At 39.3% G+C, this 25,280-nt stretch overlaps 2 protein-coding genes across 2 annotated transcripts; one reads left to right on the top strand and one right to left on the bottom strand.

The window, feature by feature from the left end:
• The first annotated feature begins 23 nt into the window (after positions 1-23).
• best2 (bestrophin 2) lies at positions 24-8,717 on the top strand. Its single transcript, XM_005797292.2, has 10 exons — positions 24-110; positions 1,030-1,219; positions 2,380-2,474; positions 3,036-3,269; positions 3,922-4,076; positions 4,211-4,288; positions 6,238-6,390; positions 6,478-6,558; positions 6,657-6,811; positions 7,007-8,717. Exons 2-10 carry the CDS (start codon positions 1,068-1,070, stop codon positions 7,782-7,784), a joined length of 1,881 nt encoding a protein of 626 aa, XP_005797349.1. The 5' UTR covers positions 24-110; positions 1,030-1,067; the 3' UTR covers positions 7,785-8,717.
• A 76-nt stretch (positions 8,718-8,793) lies between these two features.
• Positions 8,794-10,224, bottom strand: LOC111608565 (protein Hook homolog 2-like). Its single transcript, XM_023333439.1, has 3 exons — positions 9,962-10,224; positions 9,810-9,890; positions 8,794-9,209 (listed from the first exon to the last, which is right to left on the bottom strand). Exons 1-3 carry the CDS (start codon positions 10,016-10,018, stop codon positions 9,090-9,092), a joined length of 258 nt encoding a protein of 85 aa, XP_023189207.1. The 5' UTR covers positions 10,019-10,224; the 3' UTR covers positions 8,794-9,089.
• Positions 10,225-25,280: the final 15,056 nt, after the last annotated feature.

Below are 25,280 nucleotides of genomic sequence, written 5' to 3' on the forward strand. Positions count from 1 at the left end.
GCGGTGAGCTCCTTCGGAGAGAGCGGCACTGCTGAACGCGGAGCGGGACGCGTGCCAATTACGCATGGAGATACGCTGAGGAGATCAGCTGAACGACGCACCTCTGAAAGGTAGGATGATGCATTTAGTTAAATAATGAAGCAACATTCATTATTTGTGAAGAAATCTCTGTCTCAGTCTTGTTTCAAAACGGTAACTTCGCTTTTAGATACATCCCTCCTTTAACTAAGATTTACTTTGTTTTCATCAATAATTATATTATAAGTTATTAACGCTGTTTGTCAAGATTAAATTAAACTGTCAATTTTATGACAGGGGTTCTGCGTAAAAATTTTATGCATTTTCATTAAAATGTTAAATCTCGACGTTCATATTTATCACAGAAAATTTTGTTGGCTTAAAAGAATGATGGAAAGAAATGAAAAACACAAGGAAAGAGGGGAGGAAGGAGGTCACAAAATAGGAAGGAAGGTAAAGTAAGGAGATAGAGGAGACAAATAAGGGTGGAAGGACAAAAAGGAGGGAACTAACGCGCAGGGAACCAACAATTACAAAAGGGGAAGCAAAGAAGGAGCCGAGCTACGAAAAAGTTTGTTTGTAGGGAAGGTAGGAGACACGGAAGGAAGGCTTGAGGAAAGGATACAGTTGAGGAATAAAGGGAGGTAAAGAGAGGAGAAGTGGACACTGAAGGAATGAGGGACAGCACGAAGGCAACTAGGACGCGAGGAACGAAGATGGTAAAAGTTAAAAGGAAGGAGAGGGTGTACTACAGTATGTCAGGAAGGCAGGTAGGGCAAGAAAAAGAGTACATAATAAAGAAAGAAAGAAAGAAAGAAAGCAAGGCAGAAAGCATAAAAAGGAGGTACAAGGTACTCTACATTTAGACAATGGAATATGGGAGTAATGGGTTCGGTGTATTCCAAACCTGGAACATACTGAAATCAAATTTCAAACTTTCTGAAAGTATAGGAACTCTGATGAGGACATATGAAACTGATTAAATTAGAAACTGGATCTTTTCCCAAACAGCGCTTTCATTCTGGAAACCTGGAAATCCTCGGCTCCTGATGACGGTCACCTACACCGCCAGAGTTGCAAATGCCAAATTCTGTGGCTTTTCCAAGCTGCTCTTGGCCTGGAAAGGCAGCATCTACAAGGTTCTTTACAAAGAGTTTCTGGCTTTCTTCGCCATGTACACAGCCACCAGCGTCACTTACAGGTGAGGGAGGAACCGCTGTTATGACAAGTTTACACACACTCATCAAGAGTGTTAATGTCATGCTTAATTTGGGGCTTCTAGTGCCTTATTTAAGCCACAAAAGTGTCCAAATGTACATTTATTAGATTTTTTTGTAATTAGATGCTGGACAAAAAGTAGAAAGTATTCCTGAGGCGGCCTTTGGAAGATCTTTTAAATGGACTGACTAAGGCTGACTAATTTCATGCTGGTTGTCATGACTGACTGCAGTTGGCAAATCCCAAAATTATCATTTCAAACAACTATGTGTGAATGCAACTTTTTTAGATGTGATGATGAGATTAAAGGAGACTGGTTAGGATTTTTAGAAACAAAAGAGGAACCATTGTGACCCACTGCTGTCATATGCTAGAAGCCCAGCGTCACGGTCCAGTCAGACAAGTTTTACTTCACCGTGGACTAAGAGGGTAGCAAGTGAGAAAGAAGCATTTTCTCCAAAAGTGATACCTTTAATCTTGACTGAGACATTCAGTTGTCCACATGAAGAAGCTTAATAACTTTTGAGAAAAGTTTCATGTTCACGAGACAAAGACCAAGCAACCAACAAAACTGCACCAGTTATTCAGCACAGTGGAGGTAGCATCATGCTATTGGTCTGTTTTTCTGATAATTTAGTTCACAAAGTCGATATAATTATGAAGCTGGATAACCACTCCAGAGTTCTTCAACTTCACCACCAATCAACAACTAGATAATTGAAATTCTAACACGTCATAGAGTTCCAACAGGAACATCTTACATAATCTGGTTCTGTTATGGATAAAACAGGCTAACATGCTTTAAATCCAGGTCTCTGCAAAGAAAAACAAACTATTTGGTCAAAATAAGAGGTCAAATTACTCCAGCAGCAGAAAGTGTGTGATTTAGTTTTACCTTCTGAAGGGATATTTATATCAAAAATTACTGTGGGTTGGAATGTAACGTTTTTAACCTTTGAAATTGTTTTTCAATGGACTGAGAAATGTTCCTTAAATGAAGACAGAACCGTCAAAGGAATCCTTAAAAGTCTGACATTATCCCAAAGTTCTTGCTCACGATGGGTGAATCTAATTGCAACTGTAGATAATCATCACCTCCATGATACCTTATATAACACATTCTGGATTATTCTACCGTTTCAGATTTTTTCTGGATGACGATCAGAAGAGGTATTTTGAAAAGCTGGCAATTTACTGCAACCACTATGCCAGTCTCATCCCAATGTCCTTTGTACTGGGTAAGCTTTGAGTCTTTTGGCATTTTCAGACTTGGGGTTAGTTATGATTAGTGTGGCTCTAGCAACATGACACAAGACCTTTTTTATGATTACATAAAACATATTAAATATGCAACTTAGGAGCTATTCAGGGTGTTCAATGGTGTGACGTTTTCAGTGATCAATGTATGCTGACTTTATTAACCAGTAATTAAAAGCCAGTTAACGTTTTCCTAATAAATACACATGAAAAAGGTGCAAGAAATGAATCTGATGGACTGATTTCCTTATTTAACCAGTGTTAAAGTATATAAAGCACCCATGAATAATCCTTAGTTGATAAATAATTCAGCACAAACTGAATACATAAATAATTCACCAGTCTGTTCTGCTACATCATAATAGTTCTTCATTCTGTTGAATGTTTTTCTGGGGCTAAAAATCTAACTCTAAATTCAGAATTTAATTTATTGGAAATTCTACAGTGTATGCAACAAAGTGACCTGTTAATAATAATAAATAATAATAATAATAATAATAATAATAAATCACAGTTTTAAATCTCTGTGCTGCTGTTTGCAGGTTTCTATGTGACCCTGGTGGTGAACCGCTGGTGGAATCAGTACACCAGCATCCCGTTGCCCGACAGGCTCATGTGCGTCCTGTCCGGGGGCCTGCAGGGGAACGACGAGCGAGGCCGCTTGCTGAGACGCACCATGATGCGCTACGCCAGCCTCTCAGCCCTGCTCATCCTCCGCTCTGTCAGCACGGCCGTCTTCAAACGGTTCCCCACCATGGACCACGTGGTGGAGGCTGGTGAGAGCAGGGCGACGCTGGGAATGGTCGCCCTGCACAGCACATATTTACAAAATTTGACTTATTTCTCTCAGGGTTTGTGATTAACACCACGTAGCATAGATACATTTTTATCAGACTACCAGAAAGTGGTCAGAGGTGTTTCAGATGGTAATACACACAATGATTGTGAAGCGTTTGCTTCTGCATTCACTAAACTCACGAGAGGACACGTAAGGAGATTTACTGATTAAAAAAAACAAGCAATAAATTACTATTTTTGGGTCATTTTATATATTCAAAAACACTCACTTTAACTATCCCTTATCACATCTTTTGACACACAAGCAGCAGGGGGAGTTGCCTAGAAAACCAGCTTCTTCTTGGTCCACCAACCTGTGTTTAGTCTCCATAGTAACCAAATTTTCTGGCCCATAGGTGTTTAAAATCTGCTCTACTTCTATTAATGCTATGGGTTTTAACACAGATATTCTCCACAGCATTGATATATAAATTTTGTTTTTTTCATTTGCAAAATAAAAAAAAGCTTACATAGTTTGAGAGACTGTGTATATTAAAGTATTATTTTACCACCAACACGGTGATTCATAAAAAGTCACTATGTTTTAATAGATCTTTATAGAACCAATGACTCCTGTTGTTTTCTGTGCAGGATTCATGACAAGAGAGGAGAGAAAGAAGTTTGAGGGTCTCCACTCTCCTTACAACAAATACTGGATCCCGTGCGTTTGGTTCACCAACCTGGCAGCTGTGGCTCGCTGTGAAGGCAGAATCAAAGATGATCACACACTCAAACTTCTCCTGCAGGTGCAGCACAGCCAGAACATGCAGAAACCTTCACGCAAGCTGGCTAATAGTGTTGAGCTGCAGAGTTTCTTTACTCTTTTGAATGGAGATTTAGATTGTGGATTGACAGCTGCTGTGTGTGTGTGTGTGGGCAGGAACTGAACGGTTTCAGAGGGAAGTGCAGCATGCTGTTTCATTATGACATGATCAGCGTGCCTCTAGTGTACACTCAGGTAAGATCATTCACAGACTTGGTAAATCTTGGGTTTTTATTTAGTATACCTTATCAGGGGTGTCAAACTCCAGTCCTCAAGGGCTGCTGTCCTGCAACTTTTAGATGTGCCTCTGCTGCACCACACCTGAATAGAATAATTAGGTCATTAAGGCTCTGGAGAACTGATCTACACAAGGAGGAGGTAATTAAGCCATTTCATTCCAGCGTTTTGTACCGGTGGTACATCTAGAAACTGCAGGACAGCAGCCCTTGAGGACTGGAGTTTGACACCTGTGCCTTAGGTATTTTAATCAGGACTTTTGGTCAAAACATTCATAACTCTTCAGCCTTTTTGCATTTTCTCACATTACAAGTCCAATCTTCCATATTTTATGGGAATTTTCTGTGATAGACCAACATATAGGCTGAATTTGTTTGCCCATTCCGCTTTGCAAAGCTGTCATTAAATTTCAAGCCTCACCACAGATTGGGTTTAGGTCTGAATTTTGACTAGGCCATTCTAGACCACAAATAAACTCAAACATGTAACTGAAGCTCTGGCTATAGGTTTAATGTCTGTTTCCTACAAGGTGAACCTTGCATCCTCACAGCATCATCATGTTTTATGGTGGGTGTGGCTGCAGGGAATTTTTCATGTGTATATAATATTTTGCATGTAGACCAAAAGGTTCAGCTTTGGTCTCATCTGAATGGAGCTCCTCCTTCTCCATGTTTGATGTGCCCCTTCCTGGCTTGTGGCAACATTACATTTCTTACGGCTTTCTTTCAATACAGTTTTCCTCTCGTCACTCTTCCATGAAGATCAGATTTGTGAATCCATGACTTATAGTTGTCAACACTTATTCCGACCTGATCTCTGTGGTTTAAAGCTGGACTGGGACTGGACTGGGATTGGACAAGGATTGGACTGGGACTGGACTGGGACTTCCCCCAGTGGGTTGGTCTGATGTTCGGACTGCAAAGGCACATTTTCTCTCTCCTTTTTTTGGGGGGGAAGTCCAAGAGCTACTGCAGTCCCTAGTATGGGTATGGCAGGCAGTTTTGACATAAAATCAGTTTTATCTGACAATTTTAATTATATTTCAGATGTCTAAAAATGAGCTTTGACTAGACACATCTACATTTGGGATATCCTGAATGATAACCTAAGGTAATTAGAGATATATTAATTAACTAATATGTCTAGTCAAAAACCAATTTGAGATATCTGGAATGTAAGTGTGGTGAAGCCAATTTTATATTAGAACAGCCTGCCAAAGACAGCACACACTGGCAGCTCTCGCTGTGTTTAGTTTTTGGAGATGGTCAATCAAAATACTCACTTATGGAGAGGTTGCTGTGTCTGACAAAGAAGGAGCTGTTTTCTATGTTTCTCTACAAGTTTTAATCATTTAGCTCACCAGGCTGTGCACATGATGACTGGGAAGATTAACCAAATAAATGCTAAGGATGTTACTTATGAAAACACAAAAACTTTCTTTATTTTTGAGACTTTTAACAAAATACCCAATGTCTGGAAAAAAATCTATAAAATATTTTCTTGTTTCAGAACAGAAACTTTTGTAACATTATTAAATTAATACAAACACAAGATATTTTTACTTTAGTTAAATGTGTAACTTCTTCATTTGAGCTGAGATTGTCAGTTCACTAGAGTTACCACCAGTGGCCATGAGAGGGCGCCACAAGAAAATAAAACAGAAGGAGCTTTCCAGAAATAAAAACAACGGGAACAAAACCAAGGCATTAAATACATTTATCTTAATGCCGCACAATTCCTTCTACAAAGAGGTGGAATAATAAGTGAAAGTAATTAAATTTTACAACGATACAATTTTACAAAATTTGTTTAAAATGATTCAAATAAAGAAATACAGTGAAAAGGTCAGTAATAATAAATACAACTTTTGCATTAGCACAGATCAGATGCATCTGTTTGTCTCTCAGGTGGTGACTCTGGCAGTGTACAGTTTTTTCCTCGTGTGTCTGATTGGCCGTCAGTTTCTGGACCCCGGTCAGGGTTACCCTGGTCATGACCTGGACCTCTATGTGCCCATCTTCACATTGCTGCAGTTCTTCTTTTACGCAGGGTGGCTCAAGGTCAGACTGAGGCTCCCTTGATGTTTTGCTCCAGCTTGATGTCAGGAGAAAGTGGAGACATTCAATCTTTTGTTGTTACTCTTGAAGGTTGCAGAGCAGCTGATTAACCCCTTTGGAGAAGATGATGATGATTTTGAGACCAACTGGCTAATTGACAGAAACTTTCAGGTTTTTTTTTTTTTTTAAAGCTTGATTTAAAACCTTTTAGACTTTGAGTTATGTTCTGTTTTTTTTTTTGGCTTCTCTGTTTTACATTTTGTGTGCAGGTATCCATGATGGCCGTGGATGAGATGTACGGCGATCTCCCGATGATGGAGCGAGACCGTTACTGGAACGACTCCAATCCCCGACCGCCCTACACGGCAGCTACACTCTTCGTCCTCCGTAAACCGTCCTTTCAAGGGTCCACCTTCGACATGGCGTGAGTTTCTCTGTGTGTCCTCTTGGGGACATTGAGGGCCCGAGTGAGAATCCCCATTGCCTAGTGTTTGAAACATAGAACGTTTTCTCCGTTTAGGCTTAAGAAAGAGTTCAAGAAAAAACACTTTCAACAAATGTAACAAATGTTTTTTTTTCAGTAGCCTAAAATATAAATAATCCTGACTTCCATTTGCAGGATCCCGAAGGAGGAGATGCACTTCCAACCTCTGGAGGACATTGCTGAGAATCTGGAGGAATCCGGCACTCGCCACCCCAACATGGCTCTGTTTAACCGCCTCCTTCACGCGGCTCCATCCCCAACTGGCTTCATGGGAGGAGCTCTACGCCGCACCTCGGCTCAGCTCCAGAGGCTGTACCACTCTCCCAGCAACGACAGATGCTCCAGCGAAGACGAGGAGGACGAGGAGGAGAAAAGTTGTAAAATTGGCAAAGGTGGGTCGCTGCCATCAGGGCTGGGCCAGGACATCCAGAGCACCGTGTGCAGCTTCAGGGAGGACAAGAGTCCCAGGACGCCGCTGGTGGATGTTCAGTTTGGGGAGGAGCTGGGAAGACGAGGAGGAAACTTCTCAGCCGGCGGGAGCAGGGATGTAAAAAGAGTTGAAGGAGTTCAGAGGGATGAAGATGGATTTGAAGCAGAGTCAGAGGAGACTTCCGTAGCTCCTGTGTCATTGCTTCCTCCTCCTCCTCCATTCTCCAAAGAGACATCTACTCGCCCTGCCTCTGCCACTCCTATCACGTCCCGCCACCGTTCTGCCTTCCTGTTTCCCCCGACCGCCCAGTCCAGTCTGGAGCACTGCAGCTCCCAGCCAGTGATCAGCCATCCCAGGGCAATGCCTCCCATTCCCAAACCACCGTCCACTGGGAACAAAATGTCCCTCCTCACTGTGCCGTCTTACATCGAGCCTCAGCGTTTTCGTAGTGTGAGCATGGGGTCAGAGTTCACAGGGTCCTGAAGTCAGCAACAAGGTGTAAACGTCTGGTTTTGTGAACGCTGAGAGGTTTAATTCTATAAGTAAAGCTGAAGTGGGACTAGAGTTGTTCCTGATTCCTGATTGCCCTTTTTAGGATCACATTGTAGTTTAAAGAAATTAAATGCACAGCATAACAGAATCCATGATTTCCTCCTAGTATTATCACTTATTTATACAATAAACACTTAATCTCCTGTAAACTTTAAAAACAAAGAGAGGAGTCCATGTTGGATTTTTTGCACGTTGACCAGTGGAGATTTATTAACCAGTAACTTTTGTAAAGTCCACCTGATTGTTGTTTGCGTGCAACGGAAAAATTAAATTTTAATCTGTGCATGCTTACTGCTAAAGGAAGCAAAAATAAAAACACATGGATTTGAAATTTTGACTAATTAAAATGGGCATTTGTATTCAGCATTATCTAAAACCACCAGATTGGAAACTGTCCTCATAAGTCATCTAATTAGTAGAGGTCACATGTATTTAATATAGTGTATATAAATCCAGATGTTCCGTGAAGGTTTCAGAGTTTTCTTAGAGAACATTATGAACAAACCAGACATGTCAGAAATAAAGATGTAAAGAGTTTAAAGCAGAGTTAGTTTATAAAACAACATCCCGGGATTTGAACGTTTCACGCACACGAGAACATAATATCACCCAACTGTAAACCTCCCAACACATGGCCGACCACATAGCTGCATCAAGCAGCCAGCGTGCTTATGGTAACTTTGAAGGAGCTGCAGAGAACCATGGCTCAGGTGGGAGTAAATGTCAAAAAGTGAGCTATTACCTCAATGGAAGGGAGGCGAGGCGTAAGAAAGCCTTTGGAAGATGATTAACACAAAGCGGCGTGTTTATTGGTCACATAATATCCCAATAATGAAATATGAATGTTTTTTTGCAAGACACTTTATGTTTCAGTTGGTCAAAAATGTCACAAGTTTTGATTGAAAAGTTTTTATTTTATTTTATTGCTTATGATTCATAAAAGATTTTCGGTTTTACTGTTCCATATACTTTACTGATGTGATTCAAGCAATTACAGAATAAAAAATTATAAAAATTTTTTTTAGCAATGACAAACGATGCGCCACTTGATTTTATTGTCTTTTTTCATATTTTTCAGCACTTCAAGCAACAATCTGAAAAAAAAAATAATTTTTTTTTTTTTACATGTGGTATGTTTCTGATTGATATCTCCAGCAGGGGGGGATAACAGCCCACCAAAAACTCGCATGCCTTTCTTCTTCTTTAGCACAGAGACGCGTTCAGTTCAAGAGGCTCTTACTGGGGCTCCGTACGGGTGGAGCGGGCCCTCCTAGCCTGGGTGGAGCGCCTCTGCTTGGCCAGGAAAGACTGAGGAAGACCTGGAGCTGCAAGGTCCTTCTCAGACAGGCTCTGCTGCTGCAGATGCAAAGTACAAATACTAAAACTTGTCTGGTCCAGTTTTTTTTTTTTTTTTAACCAGTAGAGCAAACACAAATGTCAAGAGTCTTGCTGCTAATTTATTACATCATACGTCATCTTTTTGCCCACATCTAATCCCTGGCTTAGAGCCATGCCAGCCCTATGACTAAACTGGTTGTATGATAAACTTGAGAAAACACAAGAAGGAGCACAAAAAGTGGTGCACATGTAACAAAAATGTACGACAAGACCAAAGCAAGACAAGAAAAAGAAAAAAAAAACAGGATGTAAGAAAAGTTAGCAGGACATTTAGAGGCCATAAAGGGAGAAGTGGGATTGTTCGATTACGAACAGTAAAATGAGAACCTTTGCTTGACTCAATCACAACAGAGCTGTAAAACAATCGCAAAGAAAGGGATTAATATGACTAAAACATATTAAATTCACACACCCACATGTTTGATTCATAGAAACACAGCAGAGCATAGCATTACACTCCCACACACCTTTTCAACTTTTATGGTCTGTCTAGAAACATTATCACATAGCACTGCTTGAAAGCTTTGTGTGTTTGTTATTATCTGACTTTTCTCTCACCATGGTTCGCCACGCAGCTAGGATCAGTTTTTCCTCTTGCTCCTGTCTGGACCAGGTTGTCTCACTCTGAGAGTCAAGTGGCTGCAAAAGTTTGGAAAAATCATCTAAACCTAACACAAGCTGCCATTTTAACTCACGTTGCACCAACTCACCTGTGAGGCTGCGGCCTGCAGGGCATCAGACCGACAGGCTTCACTGTCGCTGCTCATTTTTCTACTCAAATCTGAGCAGAACGGGGCCCAACAACAAAAAGAAACATTTGCGTGACTGACCAGCTTGCACAGCAGCACCCCTCTGACCTGCCCCAACTGTCCGCCGATCAGTGCTGCTCCTGGCTGCGTTTTGCAGCAGAGCCCTCTTTTTGTTGTGCCGCTGATAGAGAACAATATGGAGAGGTGCTGCAGGCCTGAACGCCTCCTCGTCGCAGTCAAACGCACCATCCTGCTGACTCTGGCACATTCACTGTTGGGCAGCCAGTCACCAGGCAGGAGATTAGTGGTTAAGTTCCATGATACAATACAATTATCTTGACAGCAGATACTGCTAATTATATTCTTGTTGAAATGCAGGGCAGGGCAGCGTGCGTGCAGCAAATTCTGGAATTTTCTTATAAATAAATGAGCTGTGTTGTATAAAACGATATATATACATATACAAATCTCTCAAAAGTTTTCTTTTTGAGCAGCAATTTTTTTTGCTTTTTTAACAAATGTGGGATTTTGTTTTTTTTAGAGACTAGTCATTTATTAAGAAACAATTAAAGAGTTTTAACATATACATGATCTACCTTATCTACTCCAAGTGTACAAACATCACATTTATTTTAATATTCGACCAAATCATATTTACTTAACAAAAAAAAGTCTAATATGTGAAGCTTGCATATAAACATACATCTATTTAAAAAGGCATAAATTTATAAAAGGTTTTCTTACTTTCTCATTATTTCTGATTCTGTTTGAAGTGATTTTTTAGTTAGACTGATCCACGTGCAGGAGGGAGGTTTTGCAGAGTGTTTAATAGTGGTCAGTATCTATCTACCTGCTTTAAACAGAAAACATCAGAGTTTGAAGGTTGAGAGGAGAGGCAGGTTTTTCTAAAATGATATATATAAACAACTCATGTTTGTCAGTTCATTACATTCACACACATTGGAAGAGTTGTGCTGAAGTGTGTAGATTCCTGTAGTTTTCAGATTAATTTTAGAGACAACTGCCAATGAGAAGTCAACAATTTTCCCCTTCTTTGTGTAAATGTTGGACAACTTAAAGCTCGGAAATGTCACACCAGTTCAAAGCAACAGTATTCTGTGGATTCTTTTGGATAAGATAGGTTTGAAAATGTGGTACGGCGTAAAACCTAAAAATGCAACATTCATTAAAACCGCTTGGACATTTTTGAGATTTTAGTTAATTTAGAAGGTTGAACTCAGTCCAGGATCTCAGTTTTACTGTAAGCCTGTTCTCAAGGGCTGGTAGCTGTTAGCTTTAATCAGTATGAATCCTCCTCGCTTCTGTTTGGTATAGATAAGATACTGACTGCTCATAACTACACCACAAAACCTCAGTTAGATAAAATTCCCAAGCAACTCTTGACCTTGATGTCGTATTTTAAGTAAATTTGAATCATATGCTGTGCTGCTTTTAACACAGCATTTTAAGCAAACAGAAACAGCTTAATAAAATAGATAATTGAATAATCTCAATGACAAACAAGAGACACAATTTACAGAAATTATATGCACCAATGTTAATAGTGTTGTGGGAGCCACCATGCATGTTTTGTTTTCTTTGCTGTACAAGTTTAAACTCATGGTTGTTGTTTAATTTGTTTAATTAGAAGAGAAATTCTCTAATAGTACAGAACAATATGTCAGTCATTCTAGCACCAAAATAACGACACCAAAAACTTGAAAGTTGTATGAAATTTTGTTTATTTGACATCAGATGTGTCTCGCGTTGTTGTTCTAATGTTTCCACAATAATCCATGAGTTAATCTGCATGTCTTAGTCATTAGCAGTTTCAGTGACCCAGAACCTCCGTGGTTCCCCTGGTTCTCGTTTGACCGCCTTCAAAGACCTGCAGCCTCTGCATACCACAAAAGATTAAGCATCAGCCAGACTGTCCAGCTATGTTTTTTTTTTCTTTCTATCAGAACATTATATTTTTTCCTCTTTCAGTGTCAATTTTTCAACAAAGGTCAATCTATTCCAGTTTTAGTGCAGGCTTCAGGGGAAATGAGGTTTGCGCTTTTGTTATTAAGTGTGAAAACACAAGTGTGGGGGAGGATTTCACAGAACTGCGTCTTTCTGTGGAACCAGGAGTAGTGAGGTCAGCAGGAAGGCTTACTGAAACTCAGCTCTACCCTGCTGCTCCTCATAAACCATCAGACCATTTTCAACCACAAGTATTGTGCGCGCTCGCATGTTAGCACGTTTCATCCAGCCAGGCTGCTTGTATGCGTTTGACACTGTCGGCTGACAGTTAACGAAGTACTTGTGGAAAAAAAAAAAATCAAAAGCAAAAACAAAATGTCGCTCCTGAAATGGAAAAAAGAAAATGTGAATGAAGCAAAAACAGAAACGAGGAAAGGGAGGAAACCGTGTCAGATAAGTTTCTTGGAATCTGAAACCTGTGAATGTTTACTAAGTGATGAGAGATGCGCATCGCCGATGCTACAAAAACACACCGAGTGCGGCAGATTCCTGTTAGCAGCTTGAACATCTGGTGTGAAAGCTTCCCTCCTACTGCTGCAGTTTCTGAGGTGCCGTCTCACAGACTGTAATTTCTGAACATTTCTGTCTCATCACCGTCAGCTTCCTCGCAGCAGCTCATCCCACAGATCAAAACAGATGACTGTGACTCTGGGTAGGACAGCCTGCTAAATATCCCGCGACCTGCAGAAAGTTGGCAGAAATGATTTTTCTTCTACTTATTTTGGTCGCCTTTCTGAAAAAGCGCGGCTGGTGAAATTATATTTCTCATTGGGTATCGAGTCCAGCAAGAAGTACGAGTGGGAGTGGGGTCTGATTCACTTTGATATGAAGTAAAACTGGAAATGAACACACCCAAAATGTCAGTAATAATCTTGCGTTTGTGTCATAACTGGGGTTTAGCACATTCCAACAAACAGGTCAATACAGCGTCTGTCACTGTTATGCAAATACATCCAGCCTCTGATACCGCCTGATTTTGCAGAAGAAGAAACGTCATCTGAACCCTCAGCAGCTACTGATCTGTCCACTTAAAACATGTTTGCACCTTAAAGATTCCTGCTTCGTCACTCCTAAAGGTTTCAGATTATCAAACTAGTTTTATTATCATACAACATAAACTAAATAATAAATAGTATCCATCTATAATTAGTCTTTTTGATCGCTGAGGAAGAATTTTGACCCACTCTTCTTGCAGTCGTCTTAAATTGAACCATGTTGAAGGGTCTGATTAAGATCATGCCACAGCACCTCAATTGGGTTTGAGTCTGGACTTTGACTAGACCACTGCAAAACCTACATTTTGAGCTATTCAGAAGTGGACCTTCTGGTGCGATTTGGACCACAGTCTTGCTATGTCGAGCGGATGTTTCTTCTTGTTTTGACATCAAAAATACTTTTGAGGATCTGAAACATTTATGTGTGACAAAAAGGCAAAAAAAAAAACAACTCATGAAATGTATAAGACAGCGTTTTTCCAGCAGAATGCTTTTTGAAAAGACATGAGACTTGATTCGGATCATATTAAGGGTAACTCTTGAGTTTGTTGGTCTGAGTGCGCAGCTTTCTTAAAGATTATTTGCTTCATGCAAATAAAAATCTATTCAATTGTATGCTCTGTCTTGTTTGCATCATTTCATTTGTGACATCAGTGGTTCCAACATGCAAACAAAGCAGAAGGGCGAAAGGTGTTATATATATATATATATATATATATATATATATATATATATATATATATATATATATATATATATATATATATATATATATATATATATATATATATATATATATATATATATATATACTGTATATGCACCATCTGCACTCATTAACCAGCTGAATGAGAAAAGTAAGAAAAGCAGTTCTCTGAGCAGGAATTAATGAGTGGGAGGTGTTCCAGTTTGTTTAAGGAGAGACACAGGCAGCATCCATCTGCCTATTTAAGACAAATATTATACAGCTGCAAGTAAATGAAGAATAAAACATCTGCAGTAAATTAACACATGAGATTTTTCCACAAAATGCTTTAAGACACCCAGTTTACAGCCCCATCTTGTTTGTGTCTCTGAACATTATGTCACAAGGTCTAATGTCCTCTTTCCAGCAAGCAAACACACACGTGACTGCAGCCGTTATTTGGTGTTCCCTTCCTGACCCAGTACTTTTCACATTTGTTTTTGTCTGCTGCGTGTGTGTTTGTTTCAGGCACTCCCAGTCTCGCTCACCCTCCTTCCTGAAGAAGTACGTTCAGAGTGTTAAGACTTGTCTATCTTGTTTTTCGTGTGTCTGCCGGTCAGCCCTGACGGTTGACTGGTACTTCTTCTCCTCGCCAGCAGCAGATACAGGCGTAGTATCTTTCTGGCCATCAAACTGTACGGCTTGTTTAAGCAGTAAAATGTTATCAGTTCATTCTGATCCTGGATGAATCAGCTTTTGTTGATGGTCCGTCTGATCGTAATTTTATCGAGTAGAACAGTACGATGAATGTCTTTGGTATGTTAGGTTTGTCCATAGCGATTGGATGTTTATGATAGGTTATCTTTAAGATAAGGCACCTCCTTATTTGATTTTATTTCTATTGTAAGAATAGGTCAGCCTTGTAAATTTAGCAACAGTCCAAGGATCTAATGTGTGTATATATATATATATATATATATATATATATATATATATATATATATATATATTTTTTTTTTTTTTTTTTTTTTTTTTTAAGTTGTCATTTCCTTTTCCAAAGAATGTCAGTAATGGCAATAAGATCAAATCTCCTTTTAAGGAGATATCCTGTACTTTTTTACAGCCATACTCCTTTTTAAACTGGGTTCAGTTGTAGCTCCCAACAGTTGCAGCCAGAACTATAAAGATATGTAAAATGTGTAATCAAAAAAAAGTAAGCAAATGCAGCCAGAATATAAACTAAAGAAGAGCATATCGATGTTTTGTCTGGAGCACTGAAATCTGGTATCATAGCAGAAAGTAATGACAAGTCTCCAAACTTGAACTGTTCATGTGGTAAAAAAATATTTAGTGATTTATCCAATGACATGGAGGAAATCAGGTGAAATGTCATCTGAAAACAGTAGATTGGAGACTTATCAAACTGGCTCCACAACCCGGTTTAAAAGCTCTCTGAGTCAGCCACATCCGCTTGTGATTTATGACAGCAGGAAGTGAGATCTTGTGATAAACAGTTAAATCGTAGCAGCATTCAAATACGTGTTGACATTTCTGCTCCTGTTCTGACAAGCATTGTCACAAGAGTGGCAGCCCTCACATTTCTTCCTTCAACTTTGCCACCTGAATACATAAATTGTGCTCATCTGTCTCTAAAGGTTTTCTCACAACTTGAGATTTTCCCCTAAAAAATCTGCTCCAAGCTAATGCTAAACATGCTGTAGATGGTAGGAAAGATAAAATACAAATAGTGCATGTCTGAATTTTCACTGTTTTTGATGGATGAGGAAAAATCTGTCTTGCTCAATTTTTTTCCTTTTGTAAAGCTCACTACAGTTTCATGCATAGATCATTGTAAGAAAAATGCTTGGTTATTTGTATGTGTTACCAAAACAAAACCACATGTCTGTGACAACACAAAGTCATCATCCATACATGGCAGTGCCTTCCTTTCTCAGCTGGCATCACTCATTAAACCCTTTTTACTTCTAAAACGTTCATCTTGAAATTACTAATATAATAATAAAAAATATTTGTAAGACAAATTGTTGCTTATGTTGTTTAGCTTTCAAATATCTGTGATTTTTTTCTTTTGCCAAAATTTTTTATTAAACGAGAGGGGAAAAAAATTCCTAAGGGGTCTCATAGTATTTTCTCTGTGATTATGTTCCTGGATAAAAAAAAAAAAAAAAAAATTAATGTTTAATTTGGTATGTTCCATATAAATTTTATTTTTGGTTGTTAAGCTATTTCTTTTTAAATTTTTAGACTCTCAGTGTGTCCAGAAGTTTAAAACCAAATGAACAAATAATCATCCATGAAGCCCTTATTGGAGAATCTATTCAATTTGCTGTCATCTAAAGTTAAATCCAAATAATTATATAAATCCAAGTAACTCCCCAATTTTTCCTCTCTCAATTTCACAACTTTATTCATGCAATTCCATTATTTCCATTTTCTTATGTATTTCTAAGGTAGTGCCAAAGTCGTCAGATTTTAATAAACACAAATACCAAAACTTCCTTATAGTAGATTCTTTAGGTCAAATAGGTTGAATATTTAATTGCAGATTAAATGTAAATATGAATCACATGTGATTTTTACTTAAACTTTTCAGCTCAATATGAGGAATATTCTGCTTATCAGACTTATTCCCTCTGCTGGCATCAAATGAAAGTTACATAATCCTGCACCAAGTTATATTTAATGGCAACAATCACCTCAGATGTGCTTCCAAGGGATCATCTTTAAAAATCTAATTAACCAGGGTCCATGCACGCTCTAATGCAAATCGCTGTAGTTGGCAGTGGATGAGCTGTGGGTGGAAGAACAAAACGGTTTAAGGCGTGCTCAGCCAAGGTGCGGGTTTAGCTTCTTTTTATACTTCATGGTCTGAAAAATTGCTGGATCTTCAAAAAGGTTCTTTTTTTATACAGTGCCTTGCAAAAGTATTCACACGACTTGATATTTAAACAGACTTTACGGCATTTTAATTCGGATGGTACATGGTGGAACAAGACAACACATAGCACAAAATTGTGAAGTGGAAGAAAAATGAGGCATGATTTTTAAAGCGATTTACAGGTAAAAGTGTGAAAAGCTTCTCCACAACTTTCTCCCTGATCTTTCTGCTGTGTTTCTTGGTTTTCATAACTATGGTTATTTAATAAAACCTCTGAGGCCAGAAATAGGGCAGCTGGGTTGATACTGAGGTGTAATTACACACATGCGGACTCTAGGTGATTTCTAAAGGCAGATGGTCATACAGGGTTTATTTAGTGGCATCAGTCAATACAAATGCCCTTTTAAAAGCATCTGTCTCAATTCTTTTTTATTTAAAAAAAAATTGAGAGAACAGGTATCTTTTTCTCACGCCACATTTATACACACAGTGTGAATTGGCACCTGTTAGATGGCACACTGTGACACGATTTTGATACTAATTTCCACATTAGAGTTCAAATACCAAATACCAGGGTCACTGCCTGACTGCCGGTTGCCACCTGAAGCATCAGCCTGGCAGCAGCCTCCCTGCCCAGCCACCAGTGTTTATGTCTGGGCCCCAGCCCTTCAGCAGTGGCAGAGGCAGCAAAACATGTTTTTCTCTCAACCATCTGAAAACAAGACAGACAGCGTCTCCACAGCGTGACTGCAGGTTATTATTAAAGTCAACCCGGGTGATATTATTACCAGGACTGAAGCAGAACGGACATTCGCACGTTACTGTGGAGCCTGACCTAAACATTTTGTATGGATTTTGTTTTTTTTCTTTTTGCAGTAACAGAACCATTAATAAAGAATCGTGTCGGTACAAAAATCTGGTTTTAAGAGAAAGGTACTAGCCTTTCGTACTGGTACTGGTACCAGTGCCCTGGTACTAGCTCGGTGCTTTCACCAAGCAGATCAACACATTTACTGAATAATTCAACATTTGTTTGAAAAAAGAAACGTTTTCAATTAGTTTTCTTGTTGAGATTCAAATATCTGCTCATCCAATCTTACTGCAACAAAAACACAGGAACTGTGACAAGTGATGAGATCTGTGATAGAAACAGACATGAATGAAACTTGAGCCAGTAAAGACAGAAACCTTCATGGAAACAAAAATAAAGTAGTTATAGTTAGAGAAGTTATTAAAATCCTACATACTATGTCTAGAAGAAATGGGTATATTAAAGCTGCAGTATGTAACTTTTATAAAAGAATACAAAGGTTACATAAAACTAACATTATGTTGTGACTTGTGACAGCAGGGTACGATACAGATAATCTGTGTAAAAATAAAGCTCTTCTACCTTCTCCTAGGTTCTATCTGCAGAAACACACAGCAGATGTCAGGAACAACGTATCAGAACAAAGAAGAGGGTCGTAACGCTGTCCATTGTTCTCATATTCACGCTGCTCATACCCTCCCTGTAGCTCTCTGCTACGCTGAAGCTGGTTCACCACAACAGAGCCTGCCAGGCTAGTTAGCATGGCCCACCAGTGATGGTGGATAAGCAGTTTTCCTGGAACGGAAAGTTGTTTTCCACCATTACCACATTTAGCAGAGCGTACACAAGGATGATTGACAGAGCTAAGACCTTCTTTCTGACTCTGATTGGCTGTTTTTAATGGGGAACAGTGTATTTCTGTAGAAGGCAATATTAGCTCGGGTGATGAGGTAGACCAGCGCAATCTTTTCACAGATTGTCTGTCTCATATTAAACTGACAGGACATGGTGACGGTCTGAACAAAAATGTAAATAAAAACTGTGACAGCTACATACTGCAGCTTTAACCTAATCTTTATTCCTACATGCAGCACAGACTCGGCTAACTTTCCCTCCCACTCCCAGTTAGCATGCAAAACATTTTCCAAGGCCGGGGTCAAGAAGAACACGTTGTTGGATTCACTGCTGCAGGCCGACACATCTGCATTGTGAACAGATGGGGCAGGGAGGGAAGAGATGGTATGAGACGGCAAACATGTGCACTCCAGGGCTGAGGGGTGACTCGTCTCAGGCCGCCTCCCCACCCCGACCTCTGTCTTTATTCCTCCTCCTCTCTTGCCTGCCTCCATGTCACCCCTGGGCTCCCTGATGGAGGCTGACAATAACGGCTGTCCCCTGTCCCCTAACCCATCACCCCGGCCCATCCACACCCCGCCGTCTCCATCCCCCCCTCTTTTCCCTTCACTTCTTCATCTTTCCCGTCGTCTCTGACCACGCTGACCTCGCTTTGGAAGCGGTGATCCTGCGGCCTGGCTCGCAGCTTCTTGGGGAAACAAAGCTGTCGGAGCTTGGCCGTCAAAAAGCACATCCAGAACCCCCCTCTACTCCCTACCTACTCCCATGACTATTATTTCCTGGCACTTATTTGCGTTTCTCAATCAGGCATATCTCAGCATGTTCCTGGGAGTGCAAAGCAGAATGTCTCGGTCCTGAATGCATTGACGCTCGCCTCGACTCACGAATGCAACATATAAGAAATGACTCAATTCGACACCTGTGTTGAGAAACGGTCGCACGTGGCAATCACTGTTATTGTACGCTGGGTGTGGCGTTGTCTGTGCAGCGCAGTCACTCACTCACGCACTCACACACACGCCGACACACACACTCCTTCCCACTTCCTGTTGTGTAATTTCACAAATTACCCAGAAAAGGCTAAACTCGCTGGACTGGATGAAAGATGGCAGCTAATCAGCGCAGGGGTCTGCCACGTATGGAAGTAAAACTGGGACAAACTTCCACAAGCACACCTCATTCCAGGCTGACATGCGTCCGTAATGATGAAGTAAACTTCGCCAAGCAGCAGATGAGGAGAAAGTGTGTGTGGGGGTTTGTTTTATGTATTTTTTTTGGTGGAGAAGAAATGTATTATTCATGTTGTCAGTGGAGATGTTGCTGAAATCACAATAGTGTAAATAATAGTTTCTGTCACATAAATCAACAGCGATGATGACCTCATTTTACGGCACATCTCCCTCCACCCACTGCCCTCAAACAGCTGCAGATGCATGAAGAGCATGCACACAAACACCTCAGAAATGTGAGCACCTCTGAGGGCCACTTTGCATTCAATTAGAGCACAGAGTACAGACAAAAACAAATGTTCAAAAGTGAATTGTTTTTACATTTTTGTAACTCTTGAATTCAATTTGAGCCTTTCTAAAATCTTAAACAAAACATACAATGATGTAGAAATGCTCTTAGAGCAAAGATATGTTGTCATATTAAATCATAATAACCTCTGTGTATATTATTGAGGTTTAATGTTATAGAACAACACTAATTATGAAGTGGAAGGGAAATGACAGTTTTAAAATTGCCTTTCAATTAAAAATTAAGTATTTCATGCTATAGTTTTTTTAGTCATCTTAACTCTGGTACCCATAAAAAATTGGTGCAACAAGATAGCTAATTAGTAAGTAAGTAAGTAAGTAAGTAAGTAAGTAAGTAAGTAAGTAAGTAAGTAAGTAAGTAAGTAAGTAAGTAAGTAAGTAAGTAAGTAAGTAAGTAAGTAAGTAAGTAAGTAAGTAAGTAAGTAAGTAAGTAAGTAAGTAAGTAAGTAAGTAAGTAAGTAAGTAAGTAAAGTCTTTTTACAAAGCATTTTCACAGACATAAAATTAGTAATTGAAGTACAGCTGTGTATGTTTTAAATATCCCAAGCTTTGAGTGTCATATAGATCAGAACTATCATCTGAGATTGGAAAGAGTACAACTCTATCTGCTCAATCCACATAAACTGAGATTAACTACAGAAGCAGCAAAGAAACTTATTGTAACTTTGGAGGAGAATCTGTCAGTGACAGCTGAAACAGAAATTTCTTACTGCCCAGGCATGAATTTATGCTGCCCTTTGAGATGTTTTGCAAACATCTAGACAATCAATTATTTTTAGCTCATTTTGATATAACATTATCTAAACACTGTTGGTCTCTAAAATGTCTTTGCCTTGACAGCTTGACATAATCTCATATTTCATAGGAGTGAACTGTCTGAACAAAAATCACAATCACTGGAGTAAGGAGTTAAATCAAGTATAATCAAATAATAAATTAATGTCAGTCACATTTAAGATTTTAACATTTAATATCAACAAAATTAATCAAAAATTGTTTTAAAACAGGAGAAATACACTGATAAGCAATTATGACATAGTGTTATAAGTAGTGAAGGGGTGAATTGGCCAGAAGTTCATTTTTAGCTGTAACTAACATGGACTGTGCATTTTATGCTGCATTTTCATTTAAAAACACGCAGTTAGTTTGTTTCTGTGATGTGTGGTGCTACTATCTGACATGTATTTTCCACCAAATATAACCTACATCTGATTCAGTGGAAATACTCTTGCTAAATCATATTCGGGAACAACTATTGAAATGAATACAGGAAGTCTGTTGGAAAACATGCCAAGTATAGCTAAAAAAAAATCCTAAACACGTCAGAGATCTTTGTAGCTAATCAAAAAGTTAGGGGTTTATCACTTCCTGTGCTGGACGGCTTCCTAAAAAAAAACAGAGAGTTATGGAAAACTGGGAGCAAAAACCCAGATTTACTCCCATTTTAATGAGCTGGTGTAGCTTCCCACACTTCACCACGTACGTTTCTTTTGGCTCTGTTCAGGTATTTCTGGGTTTCTGCTTTACGAGTCATGAGTTTTGTTTATTACATTCTGTTGTTTCCACGTGTCCTGTTCCATTGTGTAAATATTTTCTCGTGTAAATTTTGGATAAACTTTCTTCCTTTTTATTTTCCTCGGCTGGCTATAAATGTTTACTCATCACACTTTTTCGCGTTCATACAGCCGTCCTGAATTTCCTTTGCTCATAGTCAGTTCCTCATGTTGTCACTACTTCTGCGTGTTTCCGCCTGTTGTGGTTTGGATTAATGTTTTGGCTCTTAGTTGTTCAAATACTTAAATAATTTCTTCTCAGTAGAAATGACCGAGCTGTAAACATATAGTGCTTTTTTAAAAGAGCAAAATCCAATTTTTAGACTTTTTTTGTCGCCTTTGGCCCTAACCCAATGGTGCAGTATTAAGCAAGATATATTATACTCAAACACTAAACTTAAGGTACTAACTTCCATTTTCTGCAAGCTGGTGAGTCATTAATTACTTGGCAACCTAATGTGGTGTTCAGTCCAAGGTTCCAGCTCTTGTTTAGAGCTCAGCTGGGTTTTTGGATTAAGCACAAACTCTAACTGTGGATTTGAACCAAAAAACAAAAAAAATGGGGGGGAACACTCTGTATCCTTAAAAGCCCTTCTGCTCTTTGCCTTAAAAATAAATGCATGTTGGATCTTTTGATATTTTCTTTATTTTTGTCCCCTTTGCGCATGGGTTGCTTTAGCAGCACTGGAATATCGAAGTGCCAGCAGGGAAACACCAGCTCTGATACATTTAAACATCCTGACTCTTGAAAGTATTTAATTTTTTCCCCAGCTGAGAGGATGAGCTTAGCTGCAATGCACAACTATTTTCCTGGTGACTTAGATGTACGTCTCTGTAGCTCCTCCAGATGATCAATGTTTTTCTTTCCCAGCCTGTTGGTAGGTGGAAGAAGTCTGGCATATTGTGAGACAACTTGACCTTTCTGCTGTTTTCTGATGTTTGCTAAGGTTCTCTAACAAACCTCTGAAGCCATCACAAAGCAGCTGGACTTTTAATAAGATTAAATTCCACACAGCAAAACCCTAATAATTCCAAAGCACCTGAAAATAATTGCTTGCATTACATTTTATGTAGGGGTATCAGAGCATAAGGAGTTGGCTACAAATGCCACACCATTCAGATTTTTATTTAAGAAAATATTTAAAATGTGTCATCTTCCTTCCACTTTACAACTGTACACTGCTTTATGTTTGGGTCTACCACATAAAATCTCACTGAATTGTTTTGAAGTTAGTGGTTATAATGTGGCAAAATGTGAAACACAAAAAAACCTAAGCAGTGAACGCTGCAGTGTCTCTCTTTCTACAAACTATATTAATCCAAAATGCAAGAAGGAAATCTGCAAAGATAGGAAAGAGGCGACTTCAAGACCCAGCCACTCTGAGATAATTTAGCGTCTCGAGGGGAAATGTTCTGTTTATAAATGGCTCCAAGCTGAACAGAGAGCATCAGTAAACGTGCCGTCCACCAGCAACAGGTTCTGACTTCATCTGTTTATGTTTCAAAGCTCATGCAGGTGTTTCAGCTGGCAGAAGAAAACAAGCGGCTGTCTACCTCCACACCTGACTGGAGCTGCAGACGACCGCATAGCAACACACTCTCTCGCTCTCTTTCTCTCACCCCCCCCACCCCCACGCACACACCCCACACACACACACAGTCATTGTCTCTGATGGGGAGATATCAGCAGCACAAGTCATACCCACTTCTAAAAAAACAGACACAGCCAGACAACCAGACAGGCCGTGAGGCAGTGAGAAGCATTCTTGCCATGCAAATATGAAATCAAACGTAGTATGTGGCCTCCTTCCCGGCTGGGAAGAACTCCCACAAGTTGTGAGTCTTATTTTCCCTCGGCCTTGCCCCAACACAAGTGGTTAAAATACAACAAAATGCCAACACGTCTGGTATGCTCTGAGGTGGAGAGGCTTCAGCGATTCATTGCTTTAGCTTCATTTTCACAGCTCCATACTGATAATAAGACATTCTTCAGGGGATTAACTATATCAAGGGATTTTTCTCACATTTCTTTCAGTTTCCAAGATACTCCAGGGCAGGTTTTCTCCAGATTCTGTCTGAAACTTTCAATGCACACTTAACGGTGTCCAGGTTTGTTCAGCTCCTGTCTTGTCTTGCTGCCTGTTGTTTTGCTGCATAGGGAACCTTGAGAGGTGATCTCATCTGCACCTCGCTCTCCCCCTCCACCCTCCCTCTGCTTCCAAAACAACACCGTATTTATCTGACCAAAATAGCCACCCCAGGCTGGAAAAACCCTAGACAAACAGAAATAGGCCGAAAGTTTCCAAGGAAGCAAGCAGGTCCTGGCTGGAGGTGATGTTTGTGACTGACAGCAACCACAGGGGAAGGGCAGAACAAGACTGTACATTTGCAGCAATAAAGTAAGGGTTAGAGGCATACAGGTTAATGATAACTGTTATTATTCTTCAGCTACTGCTGAGGGTGCTGATCATAGTCTGCTTGAAGAGAATGCTGCTTAAAGCTGCCCGTAATACCAATCAGATCCGTTCATTTGGTTTTTATGATGGAAACTTGTGATTTTTAATTCCAAAAGGAAAAGTAGGTCAATTAATTAAACATTTGTTTTACTTCATAGCTAACTAGTTACCCAAAGTTCAAAAGAGCCTTTTTGGCATATTTACTTCAACACACCCCAAGATTTTACCTTCACTTTTATTTTGAGTCACTGCTCACTTTTTCTTTCACTTGCGGTTTGGTTAGCTTAGCTGTTATAAAATATACGATCACACTTCCCGTAAAACAGGCCGTTGTCACGAAATCGCATGTTTCTCTTGTGGACATGGGCAGCAATGTGTGAAAAAACTTAATGAAGTAAAGTTGCAAGAGGAACAACACTCTTTCAACTGAAACCTTAACAATGAAAGTTGTGGTGGAAAATAAAAGCACAGTTTTTGGGCCTACTACTTTAAAACATTTCCTAACTTGAGAAAATAAAAGCTATGACGACGTTAGATAGTTTGCAGACTGACTTTGTTAAATGTAGCCTGAAGTTTGCAGATGGGTCCGTGACGGAATAAAAATAATTCATTCATGCACACACTGGTAGTAGATATTACAGAAAGTTAAGGTCTTTTATTAAACCCAATCAAGACACATCAATTGCAAAAACCAAATGAAGCAGCAAACAAAATTAGACACTCACATGCTTTCTCCTTTTCAATGTTGTGGATGAAATTTAATTCATCCCTGGGATCAACATAGACACACACTGCTATTTAAAATTTACGTATTTATCCAACATGTGTGTCTCTAGGCTGCCGGAGAAAATTGTGGAACCAGGATGAAGTATGTAGATTTCATGGAGAGAGCTCCTGTAAGCTTTGTGGTGACAGAGTTCAGTTTAAGTTTGGTCATTTCAGGTTTGGATTGTGTCAAAAACTCTTTTGGATGAGGATTCTCACGAAGTCTCCACATTCATGTGTTGCAGAGTTTGTTATAGCTTACTTTATGACAGCTGTGCAAAAGCTGGAAGATGTTTTTCTGGGTTCATCACACTGCTTACATTTCAGAATGGATTTATGCTGAATGATATTAAATCAGAGTAAAGACAACAATGTCCAAAAAGACAGTTGTCTTTGCATTTTGTGACTTGGATTAAATCTTCTTTGAATCTTAATAAAAATATCTGTATCATTGGCCAAAAGTTTAGGCCAAAAATATGGTGTCAAATGACCTCCTCATTAGTCTGTGTGTATTATTTGAGAATAGATGAACAAAAAAAATATTTTCTGTTTTAGGCCAGTTGAGATCAACAGAAACATTTCAGTTTGCTAAATGTCAAAATAATGAGAAGAATTGTGTTATTTTAAGAGATATTCATTTTCTTTCTTAAAAGTCAAAACATAATTTTTTAAATATAAAAACAATTATGTTTTCTATG

The sequence above is a fragment of the Xiphophorus maculatus genome, chromosome 5 (assembly GCF_002775205.1).
Source record: "Xiphophorus maculatus strain JP 163 A chromosome 5, X_maculatus-5.0-male, whole genome shotgun sequence".
Classification (NCBI taxonomy): domain Eukaryota; kingdom Metazoa; phylum Chordata; class Actinopteri; order Cyprinodontiformes; family Poeciliidae; genus Xiphophorus; species Xiphophorus maculatus.

Coding starts and splice junctions, on each gene's coding strand:
- best2 (XM_005797292.2), top strand. CDS start 1,068: ATGACGGTCACCTACACCGCCAGAGTTGCAAATGCCAAATTCTGTGGC. Junction 6,391..6,477: donor TTTACGCAGGGTGGCTCAAG/GTCAGACTGAGG, acceptor TTACTCTTGAAG/GTTGCAGAGCAGCTGATTAA. Junction 6,812..7,006: donor GGGTCCACCTTCGACATGGC/GTGAGTTTCTCT, acceptor TTCCATTTGCAG/GATCCCGAAGGAGGAGATGC.
- LOC111608565 (XM_023333439.1), bottom strand. CDS start 10,018: ATGAGCAGCGACAGTGAAGCCTGTCGGTCTGATGCCCTGCAGGCCGCA. Junction 9,891..9,961: donor TGCAGGCCGCAGCCTCACAG/GTGAGTTGGTGC, acceptor AAACTTTTGCAG/CCACTTGACTCTCAGAGTGA. Junction 9,210..9,809: donor TAGCTGCGTGGCGAACCATG/GTGAGAGAAAAG, acceptor TTGCATCTGCAG/CAGCAGAGCCTGTCTGAGAA.